The sequence below is a fragment of the Melanotaenia boesemani genome, chromosome 6 (genome assembly GCF_017639745.1).
Source record: "Melanotaenia boesemani isolate fMelBoe1 chromosome 6, fMelBoe1.pri, whole genome shotgun sequence".
In the NCBI taxonomy this organism is placed as follows: domain Eukaryota; kingdom Metazoa; phylum Chordata; class Actinopteri; order Atheriniformes; family Melanotaeniidae; genus Melanotaenia; species Melanotaenia boesemani.
The window spans coordinates 32,360,046-32,378,709 of NC_055687.1; the positions used below are offsets into that span (position 1 = coordinate 32,360,046).

Here is an 18,664-nt window from a genome sequence, read left to right on the forward strand (position 1 = left end):
AAAATCTGCCAACTTTACTGGACAGCATTTTGTCTACATCACTGAGCCATGGGAAATGCAATGAAGACATAACACAGGTAATTCTTGAAAAATGTGATCAAGAAAGATATAACAGTTTAACAGATAATTATAGATGCAACTTGAAAGGAACTAAATTGTGTATTTGTGTCCCGAATGCTTCTGATTTTTAACTTTAGAATTTATTTATTTTACTTTTTAATTATTGATTTGATTTTTAAGTCAGAATTTATAGTTTGCAAACAAATGCTTAACATGTTCCGTCTGGATTTGGAAACTTTAACTTCCACTTAAAATAAATCAAGTTCCTCGTACTTAAGTGAAGCCAAATCGGTAATAAATGTACAATTTGTAATATGTATGCAAGTTTTAAAAAATGATTGAATACCTCTGAAAAGTGATGTTATTATATTAATATAACTGGAAATGCTTTGTAGTTGCAGAAAAAAAACGAAAAAAAAAACGAGTGTGTTTGTTAGTGTAGATTGACGTTGATAATCAAACCGGATGTTGATCAATTTGGTCGTACGAACGTTAGCGAAGATCCAAACGCTCTTCTTCCGCCGTCGTCCTCTCCCTGGTCATACCAATGATCTGTCCTAGCTTCCACAATCTAAACATCAAACGGCCATAATTTAACCTTGTCTATGGCAATTATCGTTTTCTCTCATAGTTACCCCACTACTCTTTAAAAATTCCGCCTAAAAAGAAAAAGCGTTCTCTCCCCTCTTTTGGGTCTTCAATCAACGTAAGTAAAGCTAGCTAACCCCGCCGCTAGCCAAATGTTAGCATAGCACGTTGTTAGCTAAATAAACGAGTGGCCTGGCGTTAAATTAGTTACATGATATGTTCAAGTTAACACAATTGTGCCTAGAATCATTACTCAAAATGAAATAAACTGTGTTTAAAAACTGCTATTGCGTTGTAAACGGCTGTGTAACTAAGCCGTTACACTGACGTGAGCACTGTAGCTAGGTAAAAGCAATATTTAATATATCCAACGTTATGAAGTCTCAAAGTCATAACAGACTGCTTTGTGTGTAGCTAATCATATTAGCCAAGTTTTTCTATCCTGTTTGATGATTTGTGTAGACAGTACTACCACTACAGAAATGTTATATACAGTAACATGTACAATAATAACGCCTTTCGATATAATTGTGCTGGTCATACAATCGCTGGAGTATGTGTAATGGGAACCTTTCTCGTGATAGTTTCCTTTATGCCCAGCTTTCATCTCGTTCTTTGCAGGTGTACAGCAACTACCCAGAGGGTCTAGGGGCAGCTCTTTACAGAGAACCATTTGACTTCAACGCCGAGCCGCCTTGGGATCCTAGCTGATAGTGGAAGAGTTCATCCCTGGACTCATCCATGTGGGTGAATCAGCATTGAATTGAAGAATGAACACATTTGAAAGTAGATCTGAGAATATTTCATAGCAGAAACACTGTGTGTACAATGTAGTGTATGAATCAACTTGATGGTATTATTTCTTGTAAAACCGCAAAAAGTGTCACTGAATGTTTTGATAGAAGGAAAGATAAATAAAGAAGCAGTCTGTACCCTGATGAGTCACAAACAGCTTAAACTGATTTTAAATTGTTTCTGATCTATTTTTAGCTCTTGTAATGCACCACCATTTTCTGATCTGCTTTTAGCTGCAGTAATTTTAGTCTTGGTTAGTGTTAGCTACAGTAAAATGAATAAAATAAAGCATAAACCATTTCTTCTTTCATGTTTTAGAATAAGTAATAAAGCATTTTCCAAGTTATGTGAGGTTTTGGTTTAATTTTAAAGGAATGTCAGAGTTAAGCCATCTTCAAGTGCCATTTTAACCAGTGTTTTGACAGAATGGTTTTCATAATTGCAGCAGTGATTTAAAATAATTAAAAATTAAATAAAAATGGAAAATCACTGCACATTTACCATTAACTTTATGTTTATTTAGTTGCTGTCAGCCATGTCACTCTTGTATATACCACTGTGGTCTTTAATGCTAATTTGTTGTCTTCCCATTTCATCTTCCAAATCCAAGACCAAAGTCATTGTGACACAGACCCCCTTCAGCATTCTACCTTTGTTAATTCCATCAAAAAGAACATTTATGGGTTGCCAGCTCAGGGAGTAATGGTAATTGGAGTAATTGATGGTAAAGTAAAGGAACTCTGAACCCCAGACTTTGTTTTCATAGTGGTATTTTAGAAGAATAGACCTCTTTGACAATGCCACACAGTAATGTAGAACCTGCTCTCTGCTCTGATTGGACACCCACTGAAAATTACTTTGATTGTGGATCCCAGGGATGTTTCAGTTCTAGCTGCAAGACATACTGAAAGGAACTTGACAATACCCCTGATCATGCATTATCTAAATTTATCAGAACTGTTGTGCTACTTGACCTTGTTTTATGTTAATTTGATCCTTTTCTTGTACAGTTTGTTGCATAAATCTAGGACCCCAAGGGCTCGAGGGGGAGTGAGCAAGACTACTTTGGACTAGCCACATTCTTTATGCCTGTCGGATTGAAAGAAAACGGTTGAGAGAATGAAAGGAATCACAGATGAACCACAATATTCTGTCAGCCTACTGGAGGGAGGAACAGCCCTCTGCGACGTGATTGACAGTCACATTGATGAACAAACACTTGTAAGGGTTTTTCACGCTTTTACAAAATATGCATTCATGAAAATGTGTTTCATGGTCATTAAAATAGCATCAGAACTAGTAGCTGGATTTTAATGCATTGTTTGCATTGTAACATATACACATTGTGTGCATCATGCATATGTGGTGTTACTGAAGACTTTGGTCTATGAGTGTTTCCCAGCTCATCGATCTGTATGTGTTCTTCTTTCCTCAGTCAGAGAAGAATGCATTCTTTGTAGCAGACCTGGGAGTCATAATGAGGCAGCATGTTCGCTGGCGAACTCACATGGCTCAGATTCGACCCTACTATGCTGTGAGATGCAACAGCAGTCCAGCTGTGATTGAAGTTCTTGCCGCCCTTGGTTCTGGATTCACATGCAGCAACAAGGTATTCTTTCCCAATATGTTTGATCACTATTGTCATATGGTTGTCTTGCGCTGTCAGCAGTGCATCACTTTTAGAGGAATTAAGACATACATTCTACAGCTCTTTCATGGTCTGAGCAAACAGTAATACATTTATTTGGTTTGACGCTGTCAGTCTCAGTCCACAAAATGTAGAATAGGTTTAAAGAGCACCTTTTAAATATTCATTATACACGCAGGATCAAATGTTTATTTGTTGAAATAAGGTGTCTTATTGGGTTGCAACTCTGTCTTTGTCTCTTTGTATTTAAGTCTGAACTTGAACTGGTGCAGAGCCATGGCATTCCCTCTGAAGACATCATCTACAGCGGTGTTTGCAAACAGGTCTCCCAGATAAAATATGCTGCTAAGAATGGCATTGACATCCTCGTGTGTGATAATGAAGCAGAACTACGTAAAATTTCTCGCTGCCACCCCAATGCCAAGTAAGTACTGAATAACTAATAGTTTAGGCTGCAATAATCATGTGACTTGAAATATGTTGTTTTGGCATTGTTAAGTTATTGTGACAGTTTAAATGTTTATTTGATGCATATTGGTACTAAAAATACATAAATCAAGTCAGTTTTCAAAGGTATTCAGCCCTTGTCTGCTCCCTTTATAGTATTACTTTTCTGGTGAGTTGAAATTTAACAGGATGAGTTTAAAACTTACAGTGAGGCCTTGCTGCAGTCTAAACCCTGTCCTACAGTTTGTTGTATTACTCAGGTGCTAGTTTGGCCCCTTTTGTCCCACTTTGAGTCATAAAGGACTATTTTAGATACAGATCTAGCTAGCTCCGAAACTGTCTTCCTTTCAGTGATTTCTTTTTTTTCCCCCCTGTTTTTAAAAGGCTTGTAGCAGCCAGAAACCTGATGTGGTCTTGTGTGTTTCTGCTTTTGCTAGCATATTATATCTATGTCTGAGCTTTCTAGTGTCAATGGCTGCATCAGTCTAGTCCTTTTATTTTTTTTTAAACTCTTCACAGTTCAATTTCTTATTCACTTATGGTAAAAGCTGTGAAATTGAGGAAACAATTATATAAATTTCATAGCTACAGGTAGTATTGGTATCTTGTAACACTCGTATACTCCATAATAACTTCTAAACAAAAAGCGCACGATAAACGCATGATTAGAGTAAAAAGCAAGATAATTCCACACCTTGTGCTCCCCCAACAAAATGTGGCATCACTTGCATTATTCATTTGTTGGACCCAGAAGATGCCTACCCTATGATTTAGGGACAGGCAGCCTCTGCTTGCTCTAAAAGGGACCAATTCAGGCCCAAAAGACGAAAGGGGGAAAAAAACTAGGGTTTTACTACCCTGATTCATAAAGCTATATTCTTTTTATTTTCAATATGACAATCACCAATAATTTTTGTTTCATGTCTGTTCCTTCAGGCTGCTACTACAGGTGTCAACAGAGGTATCTAATCCAGATGATGAGATGAGCATGACATTTGGCTGCTCCCTCAAGGACTGCAGGCATCTCCTGGAGAGTGCCAAGGAGCTTGGTGTGCAGGTTGTTGGAGTCAGGTGAGATTTGCAGAAAAACACAGTCTAAAGAAGAAATGTAACTCCTAAGTTGTGCATTACAATACCAGCTAACAGCAAAGAAAAATGATACTTTTCATCTGTAGCAGATTAAAATGTTGACTGATTATAGAATTGTAAATCTGATCATTATCGGTCTCTTTTTCTTCCACAGGTCTCACATTTCTAGTTCCTGTGAGGATGATCAAGTGTATGTTCATGCCATCTCTGATGCCCGCTGCATCTTTGATATGGGAGTAAGTAATGCTGTTCAGTTCCATCTATCCATTTTATTCCACTTATCCGGGGTTGGGTCGCAGGGGTAACTGCCTAAGCAGGAAAGGCCAGACTTCCCTCTACCCGGCCACATTCACCAGCTCATCCAGGGGGATCCTGAGGCGTTCCCAGGCCAGCCGAAAGATGTAGTCAATCTACCGTGTCCTGGGTCTTCCGTGGTTGTCTCCTCCCAGTGGGGCAGGCGTCCTGGAAGCATCCTGACCAAATGCCTGAGCCACCCTTATCTGGCTCCTCTCGATGTGGAGGAGCAGCTGCTCTACTCTGAGCCCCTTTCGGATCACCGAGCTTCTCACCCTATCTCTAAGGGAGACCCCAGCCACACTGCGGAAAAATCTAATTTCGGCTGCTTGTATTCACGATCTCGTTCTTTCGGTCACTACCCACAGCTCATGACGACAGGTGAAGGTAGGAACGTAGATTGAGCAGTATATTGAGCACTTTGTCTTTTGGCTTAGCTCCTTTTTCACCACGACAGACTGATGCAGAGTCCGCATCACTGAAGACGCCGTACAGATCCGCCTGTCGATCTCCTGCTCCATCCTTCCCTCACTCGTGAACAAGATCCCGAGATACTTGAACTCCTCCACTTGGGGCAGGACCTCATTCTCGGACTCGGAGAAAGCACTCCACCCTTTTTCGGCTGAGGACCATGGTCTCAGATTTGGAGGTTCTGATTCTCATCCCAGCCGCTTCACACTTGGCTGCGAATCACTCCAGTGAGATCTGAAGATCACGGCCCGATGAGACCAACTGAACCACATTATCTGCAAAGGGCAGAGACCCAATCCTGGGGTCACCAAACCAAATCCCCTCCCCTGTGCCTAGAAATTCTGTCCATAAAAGTTATTAACAGAATTGGAGATAAAGGGCAGCCTTGATGGAGTCCAACCCTCACTGGAAACGACTCTGATTTACTGCCGGCAATGCGAACCAAGCTCTGGCAGCGATCGCAATGGGACCAAACAGCTCGTACAACTAGGACAAAAACCACACTGCTCCTCCTCAGTCCAAGATTCAATTATCTGACAAACCCTCCTCTCCAGGACCCCTGAATAGACCTTACTAGGGAGGCTGAGAAGTGTGATCTCCCTGTAGTTGGAGCACACCTCCCTGCCTGTTATGATAACAAATTTTGCTGTGCGATAAATTTTCTCAGAAATTATTGCGATAAGATATAATATTGCGCACAGCTCTCGTGTTGTCATTTTGAAACCATTTTCAACTAATATAATGACATTGCCATAATAATGCAAATAACCCTTTGAAAGATCAATAAACTTTAATTTCTAAAGAACATTTTCTACTGGAACTGGAAGAAATTTAAAATAAAACAAAAACAATAAATAGAATGGACTCTCAGTCTCATTAACGATGAATGAAAACCAAACACAACAAAAAACAATAAGTATGATAGATAATAAAGTGTCTGTTCTGTAAAAAAAAACTGGCCTTCAAAAAATATATAAAACAAATATTAAACATGGGGCTCAGACAGGGAAAACCAGTAAAACTGCCAGTTAGTACCATTGTATAAAAAAAATAGACTGTGCATCGTTGCTGTTTGTGAAGCTGAAATATCTCCCCTCATTGCTGCGTGTCAGACTGATGTGTGAGCAGTTTGTGAACAATGCGCTGCTGCGATGCAACGCTGCGCCTTTTTCACATAAGCCGGGACACGCCCCAAAAGTAATGCGGCCCACTGGGAATCCTCCCGAACCTCTCGATTAGACAGCATTGCTCTTGATGTGTATTTCAGCCTGAGAAATTGGATGTTTAGTGTGAGGGCATTGGAAGCCACTCAAATGCGCTAGTCTCACGGCCAATGCATGAGATTTGGCAGCCCTGTATAACAAATGCGGCATACCAGCTTGCACAGGTTAAGTGCTTCACCACAGTCTTGTGCTGCAACACGCTGCTGTCCAGTATGACATGAGAGACATCACTCCGCTAGAAAGGAGAGTGTTCAGTCAAGATACTCCATAGTGAAACCTATTGTCATACACAGTCTATGGTAAAGTAAGATAGAAAAAGAAAGAGAAAAAAAAAATAAATAAAATTATCGCGGCTGGCAAACTCATCGCGCTTATTTTTTCTTACCGTGCAATTAATTGACATATTGCTTATCGCGATCGGCCTAACCACCTCTCCAGTCTTCCAGTCCAGGGGAACTGTCCCCAATGTCCACGCGATGCTGCAACAGCGTGTCAACCAAACAGCCCAGCATCCAGAGCCTTAAGAAAATTTGGGCACGCCTCATCCACCCCTGGGGCCCTGCCACTGAGGAGCTTTTTAACCACCTCAGTGACCTCAGCCCCAGAAATAGGAGAGCAAACGCCAGAGTCCCCCGACTATGCTTCTTCATCGGAAGATGTGTTGGTGGGATTGAGAAGGTCTTCGAAGTATTCCCTCCACCGGCTTAAAACTTCCCGAGTCGAGGTCATCCCCACTGTACACAGTGTTGAAGGAGCACTGCCTCCTCCTCCTGAGTCGCTGGATGGTGGACCACAATCTTCTCAAAGCCGTCTGGAACTCATTCTCCGTGGCCTCTCTGAACTCGTCCCACACCCGAGTTTTTGCGACCGCCAAAGCCATGTCCCACTTAGCCTGCCGATACCCATCAGCTGCCTCCAGAGTCCCACAGGACAAAAAGCCCGATAGGACTCCTTCTTCAGCATCTCTCACTGTTGTTATCCACAACGAGTTTGGGGATTTTTACCTAGACAGGCACCGACGACCTTACGGCCACAACTCCAGTTGGCCACCTCAACAATAGAGTCACAGAATACAGCCCACTCAGACTTAATGACCAGGACATGGTTGAACATTTCAATGAAATTGAAATTCTTTCTGACAGGGGATTCCGCCAGGCGTTCCCCTACCGTCTGAGCCAACTCACCACCAGGTGGTGATCAGGTGTCAGCTCCACCCCTCTCTTCACCCGAGTGTCCAAGACATGCAGCCGCAAGTCAGATGATAGGACTAAAAGTCGACCATTGAACTGTGCCCTAGAGTGTCCTGGTGCCAATTGCACATGTGGACACTCTTATACCTGAACATGGTGTTTGTTATGGACAATCCATGATAAGCACAGAAGTCCAATAACAAAACACCATTTAGATTCAGATCGGGGGGCAGTTCCTCCCAGTCACGCCCCTTCAGGTGTCACTGTCATTGCCCACGTGCTCTCCAACACCGCTTCCAAGGACTCCAAAAAGGGTGGGTACTCTGAACTGTTGTTCAGTGTATAAGCACACATAACAGTCAGAACCCGTCTCCCCAGTCTGAAGGCGGAGGGAGGCTATCTTCTCGTCCACCTGGACAAACCCCAAAATACAGGCACCAAGTCGGGGGACAATGAGTATGCCCACACCTGCTTTGAGCCTCTCACCAGGAGCAACTCCAGAATGGAAGAGGGTCCAGCTCGTTTCGAGGACAGTGGTTCCAGAGCCCAAGCCATACATTAAGGCGAGGCCAACTATATCTAGCCGGAACCGCTCAACCTCGCGCACCAGGCTCCTTCCCCGCCAGAGACGTGACATTTCACGTCCCTAAAGCTAGCTTCTGAATCAAAGGATCAGACCACCAGGGTTCCCGCTGCCGCCCATCTCACACTGCACCCAACACCTATGGCCCTTCCTGCAGGTGGTGAGCCCACGGGAGGGGGGACCTATGTCACCCTTTCGAGCTGAGCCCGACCGGGCCCCATGGGCAAAGGCCCGGCCACCAGGTGCTCGCCTCCGTGTTCCGCTTCCAGGCCTGGCTCCAGAGGGGGGCCCCGGTAACCCATGGCCGGGCAAGGGAAACTTTGGTCCATAGTTTTTCATCATCATAAGAGTCTGTTGAGCCACACTTTGTCTGATCCCTCCTCTAGAGACCTGTTTGCCATGGGTGACCCTACCAGAGGCTTAAATCCCCCGACAACATAGCTCCTATGATCGTCAGGACCATAGACTGTATAAAAAAAAATGGAGGGAACCTCCGTGACGTCACCTGTAGGTTTCTGAAGAGCAAAAGTGAATCTCGTTGGACGGTTCCTACCATTGCCATCTTGGCAGTGTCACACATGCCGTCACTCCCGGAAAATTAAAAAATGGGCAAAGCTGAGAGGGGGGGCTGTGGTTGATTGACGTCTATCAAACTCCGAGCTGCCTGATCTAATGTGAGCTAAATGGCTAATGAAGCTAGGTGGGCTAAAGCTAAGGCGCACTGTTAGCTGGCTACAAATAGCGGTTGTGCTGCACTCTCCCTTCTTGACGCAGATATTGGATACATGTCAATCAAAAGGGCACGCCCCTAATTATGCAGAATTTCAAGATTAAATAACACCAAAACGGGTGAGTTAGAAAAAAAATTCACCTCCCCCAACAGCTGTCATGAAGGTAAACTTTTAATCCTAAAATAGATTTTTGTACCAGGCTTTAAACATGTTTATTTCTGCTGTGAAGTTGGCCTTTTTAACAAGAGAGTCTATGGGGATTTGCTCTGTTTTGGATCCAGCCCCTAGTCCATGAGGGGTGAACTGCAATTTTTTTTTGCACTTCCACATAGGCTTTACATTTCAACACCGGAGGTTGTCACAGTAAGGTGGCAGCTCAGGGAGGAAATGCTGTTCAATTGCTTTCTTTGATTTCTAACTTATATTTGCAAGACTTAAAGTATCCTGGCACTGTGCCAGATCTCCAGCATGCTGAGTTTTTGCAGCAAAAAAAAAACAAAAGAAAGGAGAGACAATTTATTAGGTTGATGTGTGCGCTAATGTGGACTATTGTAACATTGAGTTAATCTACCGTGGTATGAGAGGAGCGCTGCTTCGCTCTCAAACGCATCACTAACCAATCAGAAGTTAAGCATGGGGCCTTGGGAAAGCGTGCGGTTGAGATCCAGCTCCAGTTTAGAACTACATTATCAGCTCCGAAGGTACGAAGGTGCAGGGACGTTAGTGAAAACTGTAGCTGTAAACGTTGGTACCTCAGTTTTGGTGAGTTGGAGGGTAAGCTTGTGAAGCCTGGTTTTACCTGATATTTATACCATATATTTTCAGAGATCATGCTGGCTGTCTGTCCGCTGGTGGGAGTGTGCTCACTTACATGAGCATGCACACCTGTCTTCACATCAGAAGGAGAATGTTGAGCACGCAGCCATGTACAGTCTGAAATGTCATGCCATCATTTAAATAAAGTCAATAACATTTTAGTTTTTAAACTATGAACATGGATGGAAGAAATGTTCAGAGACACAGCCTGACATTGATGAAGTTAGCTTCTGATCTGTGATATACAAAAAGGGCAATTCCATGTTGGGGACCCAGACCACATCAGACCTGGTCCTGCTGAAAAACTACCACTAGAATGTTCAAATCTGGACAGAATTATTCTACAGAGCATGAAGATTCATTAGCAAACAGTTCAGTTTAGAAAGGTGAAACCTTTTATTCTGTTTGTAATAATGCAAATAAGGGGTAGGTATATGGGGGGGTTGGCATGCCGAGCACATTAGACCAAGGTTCTGCTGAAAACGGCAAGACTTGGGATGTTCATATCTTAAATTGTTATATTAATTATTCAGAATTATTCTACAGAGTTGGTAGATTCATTAAAACACTGTGTCTGACGTGAAACCTTTTATTCTGTTTATGAAAATGCATACAAGGTCCATTAATTTATTTATGTTTTACAAAAAAGAATTTTTTTTAAAGTTCAGTTTTGGAATAATCTTTTTCTTTAACCCCTGTAATTGCTATAGAGTAGGAGTTGGGCATATGACCAGTATTAGGCTTATTTATAGATGACTTGGAAAAAGTATTAAAGTATCTGAATATTATTCATGTTTATGTTTTTTTCCTTCCGGTTTTGTTTTTTGTCTGCTACAGGAGGAAATTGGCTTCAACATGAACATTTTGGACATTGGAGGTGGATTCAGTGGCTCGGAGACCCATCTGGAACTGGTCAGTACCATCATGCCTACTCTTTTAAATCAGAAGCTCTGCTGGAATCTATTGTTATTTGTATAGAGTCATATATGAATATATTTATATATGACTATATATTTAACATGCACACTGTAATTTGTAAGTTAGGGGTCCAAATAAAGTGCTTTTCCGTGTAAGAAGAGCAGATTATGCTACATTTAAACTTTTAAAAGCATTTCTCATGTGTTATTCAGATCAACAGTGCAGTCATGTCTGTGGTGGACCTGTACTTCCCTTCGTCAAGTGGAGTTTCCATCATTGCTGAGCCTGGCAGCTTTTTTGTGTCTTCTGCTTTCACTCTGGCTGTCAGCGTCATCTCCAAAGAGGTGGTGGCCCGTGATTGCAAGGACCAGGAACATGGTCAGTTGCATGATACTTAGAAAATGCTTAGAAAATGTATTTCAGAATATGTATGTGTTTCCCATACAAAAAGTAACCAAGGTCCAAGGCTTATTTTAGCATTCTAGCCTTTTATAGCGCATACTCTAGAGCCATGTTATTTTACAGTTCTAAAAATGTTATTCCAGGAGTTTTTAATGCAGCTGTCTATTACACAAACATTATGTAATATAAGCTCAGCAGCGTTTCCCAACTAGCCAACTATGTAAATGTCATATTGTGAAATTAAAGAAAATAAAGTCTTGTTTGTTATATCTCTGAACAGATGAGCTATCTCCCAACGAGGAGCCAGCATTCCAGTACTACATGAATGAGGGAGTGTATGGATCCTTTTCCAGCAAACTCTCTGAAACACCAATTGCTGCTCCCTCTGTTCATAAGGTGAGTTTTAAAGATTCTCTGTTTAAGAAGCTGAAGGCACAGCTATCTGAATGATAAAGACTTTAACTAGCAATTACTAAATGATCATCTTTGATGCCTCATTAGCAGAACACATCCCTGGATGCTCCAGTGTTCAGCAGCAGCCTGTGGGGTCCCTCCGGGGATGACCTGGACCAGGTAGTGGAGCACTGCCTATTACCTGAGCTCAACATAGGAGACTGGCTGGTGTTCACACATGCTGGGGCCTACAGTCTGGGTCAGCCACTGTTCACCTCCACTGATTCACCACCTGTCTACTGCATCATCTCCTCCAGAGACTGGCAAGTATCTCAGCTTTATAGTTTGTGTATGGTTTGAAACACTTAATGCAAAATTATGCTTGTTTTTGTGACAATGTTCGGTCTTTTGTCCTCCTACAGGTTTGAGATGCAGGACACTGGAGTCACCCACGAGTCTACACTGAAGAACTTCTCCTTGGTCCCTTATTTTCTCAATTCCTGCCAAACAGAGGCTGCACTGTCTGTCCCAGCTTAGCAATCATCTGACCTGGAAGGCTTATTACTTTTCTTTGTGGTTTATGCTGCTAGTATCTTTCAGTCACCAGTGCAGATAGTGTTCGATATTACTGGGACCAGACTGACCTGAACTGTTATCCTCATAAACCCCAGTGTAAATGCAACAAAATGAATGACTCCATAAAATACAGGTGCTTGTTTTTCTTTTTCTTGTAGGATTCCAGTTGACACTATTGCAGTAGGAACTTAAGGGTCTTGGATGATCCTGTTTGACAGATCATCAATATAATCAGTATTTCCATTATTGTTGCCAGTCTTGTAAAGTAATATGTGCAGCCCTGAGTGAGGTAATGTTTTAAATAGAAACACTCTTCTGAGATCTCGTAAGGAGATTTGCTACAAGAGGTGTATTTATGATTTCAACTGGTTTTATAATTTATTTTGTGATAAGAGCTTAATACATTTAGAATCAGGTATCCTTAGCGTTTAAAATGGGACCGTGCAGCACAACATTGCTGCATACATAAAGGTGAATTTACTCCTCTTTATAACAGTTAAAAGAGGAAAAAAAAAGCCATTGTGATTTGTGTTATCTGTGGTGTTGCTATGACATCCATCCATTCCTGGAAAATCAGTAGTAGAGTCTGCCACTGCTCTGGGTTAAAAGCTAAAGGTTTGGTGTTCACCAGTGTCTGTGGGGTTTTTTTTTTTTTTTTTTTTTGGCTGAAGTGCTGGGAAGCTTTCTTCTTAGGTGCAGCAGAGGGCCAGCAGGATAGCTGCTGTGTCAACAGATAGCAGAGCAAGATTAGTAAACAGCATGTGCTGCAGATGGAATCAAGAAAGTGCTGATGGACAAAGTCAGAGGACATGAGGTGAGATTTTATAATAAAAAAAAAAAAAAAAGCATTTATGATGGTTGAACTGTTACGCTGTTTCTATTTCCAGTGTTATTGTTTATAAATATTTTTTCAACTTATGTTGAAAGAATATTATGGGATTTTTGACTGTGCAGATATACTTGCATAATGTTTATCATATCTGTGAAGTTGTCTCCCAGTCTGTCTAAGAATGATAAATTATAAAGCACTAGCCTAATAACTTGTAGCTGTGCCCATCAAAATGAAGAGTAATAAAAAAAAATTTAAAAAAAGCTTGATTGTGATTTAAAGTGTTTTATTTAAAAAAAAAATCTCCAGTGTTGGACATGGTAATTCTTCCAAACCATTAAGAGATGACAAGCAAATGAGACATTCAGATATCTCTAATTGCAAAAATAGCTGGATCTAAAACTAAGTACAAAAAAGTTAAAATTTGGACAGTTGTCTGCAATAATACATGCCATGTGCTACAGTTTGATTGATACTGTAGTGTTCCCAGAAAGAATACAGCATTGTGCAAAACGTTTTAAAATAAAAATGCAAAATTCAACATTCTTTGGTCAAAAAAGAGTAAACAATATAATTTGTAAAAATCCAAAACTTTATACAACACAGTGGTTGGTGGTTGAACATAAACCATTTTAGTTCTGATACCAGCCGACTGCTGCCATGTAGAAACTCAACACAATTTTCTGTGCAAATTCAGCCGAAAATAACCCAACTCTCAGTTGATTTCATAGAGAGTTTGTGGAAGACAGTGTGATTGTGGTGAATTCAGTGAGGTCAGTGGGGTGGGTGATCCCAAGAGTCCAGCAGGGTGTTTTTCTCGCCACCAGGTGTCGTCGGGCGTGCTTAGCCAGGTGGTCGCTACGCATGAAGCGGCTGAGGCACAAAGGGCAGACAAACCTTTTCTCTCCTGTATGGGTTCGACGATGCCGTGAAAGTTCATCGGATCGGGCGAACTGCCTCGCACAGCCTTCCCATTTACATTTATAGGGTTTCTCACCTGTTGGGACACAAAGTCTAATGAGATCACATTACTTGCATACGATGTTGAAATTTTCTTTAATTCTTTCTGGAAATAATCTAGAGTGGCAGATGCATATGTTTACCTGTATGTGTTCTCATGTGGGCCTTGAGATGGGAGCTCTTGAAGTATGTTTTGTTGCAGTTCTCATGGGAACAAACATGGCTACGTACACGGGACACTTCTGTTTGTGGTGGGGTGCACCTTTGTTCTGATGGGGCACGTCCAGGTGCAGGGGCAATGGCCACAAACTTGCTGCCACCAGAGGTCGCCGGTGTTTGCTGACCGCAAAGATTAGGAACAGATGGTTTAGAAACGAGAAGCATTACAGGGCCTTTTGCCACCTGGCCCCCTACTAAGAATACCTGTGCAGGAGAAGCTGTTTGTAGTTGTGCTAATCCATATTCTTGTTTGTGTTGTTGATGTGACACATGCATGGTGGGGATTGCTAAAGGGGCAGGCTGAAGGTGTTGCGGCTGACTCTCAGAGGCCAAGACAGGGTTTTGCATAACAGCAGGGGACGGAAAAGAGATAGGAACAATCCGGTTGTAGAAAGGCACATGTGAAACCAGAGAGACACCAGCTGGAACAGACTGAGGTTTGTTTGCATTATCATCTGAGCTTAACTGACTTATCTTGGTCTGCCTGGCTTCTAAATTGGGTGGTTTATCAGTGTATGCCTGTTGTGTTGCAACATTCCTCTCAGAGTCTCTGGCAATCTGTTTGTTATAAGAGTTCAAATTTGTTTTGGAGTCTTCTGTATGAGCACCAGCGAGTCTGTCTTCCTGGGAGAGTTGTTGAGCCTTACAGGAGATATGTTGGCCATCCGCAGTGTGCCGGATTACACTGGTGCACTGGAACTTCTGGGATACAGCCGTGTGCAGAGTAATCTCTTCTGTGGGGTGTTGCTTCAAGACTAAGGCTGGATGGATGGCCTCAAAGTTGGGTGGACTGTATGGTGGTGTCATGCACTGAAAGAAAAGCAAATTTGCAAATCAATTCACAATAATATTCTAGTGCTGAATAAATGATACTGGAAACAATAAACGTTAGAAATGTGCTTAAACCCAAGTAGCTGAGCATAGGCAAGTCTACAAATATGTCATATATAGAGCTTAAATGAGCTGAAAAGTTAAAAAAATATATATATGTTACTCTCGGTTGGGATGGTTGACTTACAAAAGAAGAATCCTGCAGCTCAGCAGAACCAGAGAGGACCAATTCATCCTCAGAGCCATCTGTGGGGGGACTCAGGGGCCTGGGCTCTTCTGGGCATAAATTCCTCCTCTTCCAGTGCTTAGTCATGGACACGAGAGCCTCCACAGCCTTCAAGTCACCTGCACCCATTGGAGCAGGCTGGATTTCAGAGATGTGCTCTTCAGCTTCCATGATACAGCTCTGACTGAGCAAACAAAAAAAAGGTTAATGACTACAGAGCATAAAATTATTTTGCAGTCACACAGCTGAAGGTGCATCTTGTCAGTGACTTGCTCCGTTGATTTATCAACATCCACATGAGCACGCTCTGTAAGTGTTAAAACATATTGATTTAGCGTCTAATCACTACAGAATAAGGGAAGCAGCATGTGAGATGAGCATGATCAGCTGGTGCTCTTCCCACCCTGCCCTTTCACCTACTTTCTGGGACATAAGCAGGCAGGTTCTGATGATGGTCACAAAAACAGACACATAACATTGACATTCAGGACCTGGTTTGGTCTAGCATGACCATCATCCCTCTAAAAAAAACTGTTTTTTGTGATAATGACAAATTGTATGTATGTATATATATATATATATATATATAGCTTCATTTTCCCACACAACTTGCACAACTGACGTTACTAAACAAGAAAATGCATCTAAACTGGAATATATGCCATGGAATAATTAGAAATCTTACCTACAGCTATTTTAGCCAGTGTGAAGTGTTCAGGAGAAAAGTTTGGTCGTTTAGTTCACTCTCTTCTCCTTGTGTGAACATTTGAGGAGTGAATTAAGCTTTTCCTCTCGGCCACTTTCCCATTCATCGTTTCAAAAGCGGTAAGGGGGAACAGGGGCGTGGCTTAACACAACGCCCAATGGGCCGCAAAGGTGTGTTAATGCGTCGGCCAATCAGAGTGTGAGTCGATGCGTGATCAGGGGCTGATGGTATCGTGGAGGCTGCATGGTACACAACAGCGTGGACATGTGAAAAACAGCCCCCTAAGCTCCTCACTCACGTTTCCATCATCTGTATCTGAGACACAACTTACTGTGTCAGTGAAGACACTCATTTTATATCTTGACGAGGCTTTTGATATAACTTTATTATTAAGAAATAAGTCTTACTAAATAACTTTAGGGTGCAGAGGACAGACTTTATTTTAATTTTTGGGAAGTAGGCCTTTTCTCTAAATGTTACTTGTTACTTTGAGCACCATCTCTTGAAGCAGATGGGCTACTGCACCAGTAGACAGGAAGAGGAGATTCTCATCATGAATGTGAGGCCGACAAATCTGCCTCAACTGTGTGATGCTGTCATGTTTTTATGGCCTTGGGCCATGCATGTGATTATATATTCATGAATGTGTCTAAGCACACTATCGGTGATGACATAGAATTGACCCCAAGCAAACTTGTGAAACTGAACCAGGTTTTATTGTGCTCCGGTTCACATCAGCATATTTGGTCAAAATATGAAACAATCTGCAGTTCTAAGATCACATACCAGACCAGGGCTGGTTTCAGCATACAACCAAGTTAATTTTACTCATTTATTCATTTTCTATACCTGCTTTATCCCATTCAAGGTTGCAGGGGAGCTGGACCATATCCCAATTATTATAGCGAGAGGAGGGGGGGCAGCCTAGAGAGGCCCCTAGCCCATCATGGGGGCTTTAACAGAAAGGGAGAGAAAGAAAATCACACAGCGTAACTGGGAACTATTTTCTTCTTTTAGAATTTCTTCTAATAAACATATTAAATCCAGTACTCAAACATGCTTCAAGGTTTTAAAAGTTACAGAACTGGTCTTGCTTTTTTACCATTTCTTTTTATTGATACTCTAACCATTTTATGTTTTTAGCAGGCCTCTTGTCTTTTGTGGTTGAAAGAGGTCAGCCAACAGGAGATGGCCTCAGGCAGGCCTGTGGATTAGGTAAGTGTCAGCTGTCTAGACCTTCCAGCACAGCACAGAGAGCCGGAACAAAAGGCCGGCTGTGGACACAAAAAGACAAGGTACACACAGGGACACATCGTGCGTTTCTCTGTGTCTAGCACCGTGGGATATTCCTCAAAAGCATATTGGCTTGAAGAGACGAAACTCTGGGTGCAAGTTAAAAAGGAAGAACTGACTCTGTATTTCTGTTTAGATGAACATTTTGAATTCCTGTTCTCACCATGCAGAGGTGATATTTCTGTTTCTTAGTGAGAATGTGACAGGCAGTTATAGCAACTATACGAAACTATACAAAAGTGCATTATTAAATAAAAAATAGCAAAGGGCAAATTGGACTGCCTTTAAAAAATCATAGCAATTCTGGAACAACATTGCAAGTTTAACCTTTAGCAAAATAATAGGAAGAAATAGTACAGAGATCTCCTGAAATGACTCATAATCCAACGTACTGAAAATATCTCTAGTAAAACTTGTTGGGGGAATGTAGTTTCTTGGACATGCATGGTTTCCAGTGGGTATGGCTCACTGTTGTGAGCTAGTGATGCAACAGAAAGCAGGAGAAGCTCTTTGGAGAAAAACTTAAGAGCTCCATGGTGCTGTGGCATGATTAACAGATTGTATTAGAACTAGTCGCCACTGCATAACCCTTGAAGTTATAGATTGCTCTACAATGCCAGCCATTTTCATACAAAATTTAACCAAGAAGCAAGATCAGAAAGAAAAAAAACATACACTTCCTTTGCTAGTATAGAATTAAATCTGTATCTGTGTACATATGGATCAGCGTTGCTGCTCATGCTTTGCAGCAGCCTGTGAGTAGCTGGGTGTAGGTGTTTGAGAGGGTTTCAGCCTCAGGCCTAAGCAGACTTAGTGCTTAACAGTCTGTGACTGTTCTGTCACAGACTGGCAGCATATGTACCTGCCAGTACTTAGATGAGTTATTTTAAAATCTTACTCTCCAGTTAAGTGATCGAGTTACTCCACTTACACTGATTGACAGGAGCTGATGTAAGTGCACTAACCTGGAGTATGAATGAAAATGTTTTCTGTTTAAACTTCTTTGAGATTGTAATACAAGCAGTTTAAGTAACTGATTAAATATGTAAATATACTGAATCTATCCCAATTAATCTTCATCCATACTGATGGTTTTATTTAAATCAAAATACTGAACTTCATTCATTTTCTGAGCCTCAAACGCTGCTCTTTTGATTGCATAGTTTTCTGGCTCTAAATCTTTTCATCCTTATTTAACCACAGGTCAGGTCATTTGATAACCTCATGCCAAGGTACCTAAAAATAGGTCTGGTTGTCAGTAGTTTGTTTGACTTCCCTCTTAAAATATGTTTAAAAGGGAACACCTTTTTCTTGCAGGGCAACGTCCCTGGCTTTGGTAACCTTTGATCTACACTAAATAAACAGTGAAAAGAAAC

At 41.7% G+C, this 18,664-nt stretch overlaps 2 protein-coding genes across 7 annotated transcripts; one reads left to right on the forward strand and one right to left on the reverse strand.

Annotated features, from left to right (window-relative positions):
- The first annotated feature begins 539 nt into the window (after positions 1–539).
- Positions 540–13,322, forward strand: LOC121641811 (antizyme inhibitor 1-like). 2 transcript variants are annotated; one of them, XM_041988126.1, is made up of 12 exons: positions 540–766; positions 1,270–1,391; positions 2,454–2,664; positions 2,879–3,052; positions 3,343–3,515; positions 4,475–4,609; positions 4,782–4,863; positions 10,773–10,847; positions 11,066–11,231; positions 11,536–11,651; positions 11,757–11,971; positions 12,071–13,322. In XM_041988126.1, exons 3-12 carry the CDS (start codon positions 2,563–2,565, stop codon positions 12,183–12,185), a joined length of 1,353 nt encoding a protein of 450 aa, XP_041844060.1. In that variant the 5' UTR covers positions 540–766; positions 1,270–1,391; positions 2,454–2,562; the 3' UTR covers positions 12,186–13,322. The 2 variants fall into 2 exon arrangements, with proteins under 2 accessions (XP_041844060.1, XP_041844061.1); XM_041988127.1 differs by having other exon boundaries at positions 11,760–11,971.
- Positions 13,323–16,096, reverse strand: LOC121641810 (Krueppel-like factor 10). 5 transcript variants are annotated; one of them, XM_041988125.1, is made up of 5 exons: positions 15,975–16,095; positions 15,251–15,469; positions 14,437–15,042; positions 14,157–14,352; positions 13,323–14,050 (listed from the first exon to the last, which is right to left on the reverse strand). In XM_041988125.1, exons 2-5 carry the CDS (start codon positions 15,458–15,460, stop codon positions 13,779–13,781), a joined length of 1,284 nt encoding a protein of 427 aa, XP_041844059.1. In that variant the 5' UTR covers positions 15,461–15,469; positions 15,975–16,095; the 3' UTR covers positions 13,323–13,778. The 5 variants fall into 5 exon arrangements, with proteins under 5 accessions (XP_041844059.1, XP_041844056.1, XP_041844058.1 ...); XM_041988122.1 differs by having other exon boundaries at positions 14,157–15,042; positions 15,251–15,473; positions 15,979–16,096; XM_041988124.1 differs by having other exon boundaries at positions 14,157–15,042; positions 15,979–16,095.
- Positions 16,097–18,664: the final 2,568 nt, after the last annotated feature.